Source organism: Phasianus colchicus, chromosome 1 (genome assembly GCF_987193195.1).
Source record: "Phasianus colchicus chromosome 1, bPhaCol1.hap1.1, whole genome shotgun sequence".
In the NCBI taxonomy this organism is placed as follows: Eukaryota; Metazoa; Chordata; class Aves; order Galliformes; family Phasianidae; genus Phasianus; species Phasianus colchicus.
Window position 1 is genome coordinate 32,309,384 of NC_143436.1, and position 2,684 is coordinate 32,312,067.

At 53.7% G+C, this 2,684-nt stretch overlaps 1 protein-coding gene across 1 annotated transcript; it reads left to right on the top strand.

Annotated features, from left to right (window-relative positions):
- The first annotated feature begins 242 nt into the window (after positions 1-242).
- On the top strand, positions 243-2,335 carry LOC149919478 (uncharacterized). Its single transcript, XM_090136435.1, has 2 exons — positions 243-1,947; positions 2,064-2,335. Exons 1-2 carry the CDS (start codon positions 561-563, stop codon positions 2,333-2,335), a joined length of 1,659 nt encoding a protein of 552 aa, XP_089992561.1. The 5' UTR covers positions 243-560.
- Positions 2,336-2,684: the final 349 nt, after the last annotated feature.

The following is a 2,684-nucleotide window of genomic DNA, read 5'->3' on the forward strand; positions in this document are numbered from 1 at the left end:
CACAAATATGTAGGAGTAAGATAATTTATCCGTAGTTGTTAGCAGTGCATAGAACGTCCTATGCACTTAAAGAACACTCATGACCTTGCCTATGAAGGAATCATGCTAAGGAAATGAAATGAAAAAAAATATTAACACAACTATTTCCAAAAAGAAATCTGTCAAGTTTATGCCAGACTCACATAAGTCATACTGGCTTTGACTTCAGAACTAATTTTGAAAGTACTCTGTGGTAGTGAGGGTCTGGCGCCCGGAAGATATTGCGTTGTACGGGAAGACAGGGTCCCCCTCCCGATAGCCAATAGCGTTCAGTGCCCAGGTTATATAAGGCTGTTTTTCCCGCCAATAAATGCCATTTGCCGTCCACCACATTGGTGTCAGCGAGCCGATGGACCGAGCGACCTGGGATTGGTCGCCGTGCCGTTCCCGAACCAGGTCGCCACGCCTACGATAGGCAACAAGTGGTGCCGAAACCCGGGATTGTCGCCTGGACGGGTGAACGGCGGCCGGAGCGGCAGGACCAGCCCGGCGGGGAGGACGCTCCCGGACCAACAAGGAGGATGGAAGTCCTTGTGAAGGTCGTATTGCAGTTAGATAAGCAGTGGGGTATCGATTGTAAGCCCAAAGATTTTATTCTCGCTATTGCGAGGCTTTTGCAAATGAGGGTCATTGGCCAGCCGGTGGATATTCTCCACCCCGAAGTGTGGGATAAGTGCACTAAAGTGTTAACTGAGGAGACGATTTCCTCGGGCTGTGGGAGAAGCCTAGAGTCGTGGGGGAGAGTCGCGCGGGCCCTGCGCAGGGCCATGCGGGAGCGGGAGAGCTGGAGGGCGGCAGAGAGCCGTTTGTTGGCCGCCCCGGGACTGGGAGTCGGGGCGGCCACGTGGACTTTGCACCCCTCTGACGATGACGTGTCCTCTCAATCGAACCCCGACCTGCCCACGGAGGGACAGAAACGTGCTAAATCCTTCTGGGGTGGGTTAATCGAGGAGGCCAGGGCTGCCGCGGAGAAATCGGAGCCCGAGGAAATTTGGGCTCGACCGCCCCCCTATGCGCCCCAAGATGGCGCCGAGCCAGGAGAGGGAGGGCGGGGGGAGGACGCCCTTGGCGGGAACATCGAGGAGGTGTTAGATAAAGGCGGTGGGAGCGACCGGGAAGGTGAGAGGAGCGTGAGTGAAGGGTGGAAAGCCAATCAGAGCGGCCGTCTGAAGAAAAGCCGCTGTGGGGCGAACATCCCGCTGGGCAGAGGGCGGGACGAACCAAGAGGGAGGGAACGGCCTGCCCGCAAGGGAAGCGGGCGGGGCCGGAGCCTAACAAAAAGGTACGGGAAACCGGAAGTGGCCGCTCAGTCGGGCTCTGACTCCGGGTCAGACACTAGCTGGGACGAGTGGTTCGCAATTGACTTAAACTCGGAGGAGGAGGGAACGAATACGAACAGAGTTAAGAGCCAAAATATTCCCATCCAAATTAAAGAGAAACCGCGAGGGGGAGAAATCCCTCTTACAGACTGGAGGAAAATAAAGATTGCATGTGCTGACTGGGCCCCATCGGCCAAACTAGCGTTCCCGGTCCGGGTGATGGATGGGGGACAGAGGGTCCACTCGCCGATAAACCCTAGGGATATACAAGCAATTGTTAAGGCAATTGCAGATAAAGGGCTTAACTCAGCTATGGTCTCCACCCTTATAGATGGTGTTTTTGGGGGAGATGATATGCTCCCATTTGACATAAAACAAACCTGTAGACTAATTTTTGATGGAGCAGGGATGATTGTTTTTAAACAAGAATGGGAAGATAACTGTGCAAGACAACTAGCTCAAGTAACTGGGGCAGATCACCCACTACATGGTTCCAGCCTGCAGCGGCTGATGGGTACAGACCCAACAATGATTACCCCCCAAGCGCAGGCCCTGGGCCTGCGGGCCCATGAAGTTATGACAACTACTTGTGCGGCTAGGGATGCTAATTGCACAGCCTCTAAAGTTATTGTTAAGCCATTGCCATGGTCCACCATAAGACAAAATGGAAGTGAGAGCTTTACACAATTTGTAAATTGCCTCCAGGCAGCAGTCGACTCCTCGACCCTGCCTGCGGAAGTGAAAGGCCCGGTTGCCACCAAGGTGGCCCACAAGAGCGTGCTGGCCACAGGCGGCGTGACCAGCCCGGCACGGTGGTGCTGCACAAGATCCGCCGCTACCAGAAGTCCACGGAGCTGCTGATCTGCAAGCTGCCCTTCCAGCGCCTGGTGTGCGAGATCACGCAGGACTTCAAGACCGACCTGCGCTTCCAGAGCCCAGCTGTAGGCGAGCGAGGCCTACCTGGTGAGGCTCTTTGAGGACATCCAGCTCACCTGGCACATCCATGGGGAGTGCACCTGAGGCCACAGCCCATCCCCCTTTTTCTTCCGATTAACATCATGTTGGTAGAGCACCAACAACTGTTATAAGAATGTTCTTGTTCAGAGCACCTTATGTTTTCTATTCGAGTTTTCTATTGAAGATTGTTCTATTTGAGTTTTCTATTGAAGATTGTTATATATTGTTATATTTTACCTAATTTAATTGTGCATAGGGAGGGGGGATATGTGGTAGTGAGGGTCTGGCGCCCAGAAGATATCGCGTTGTACGGGAAGACAGGGTCCCCCTCCCGATAGCCAATAGCGTTCAGTGCCCAGGTTATATAAG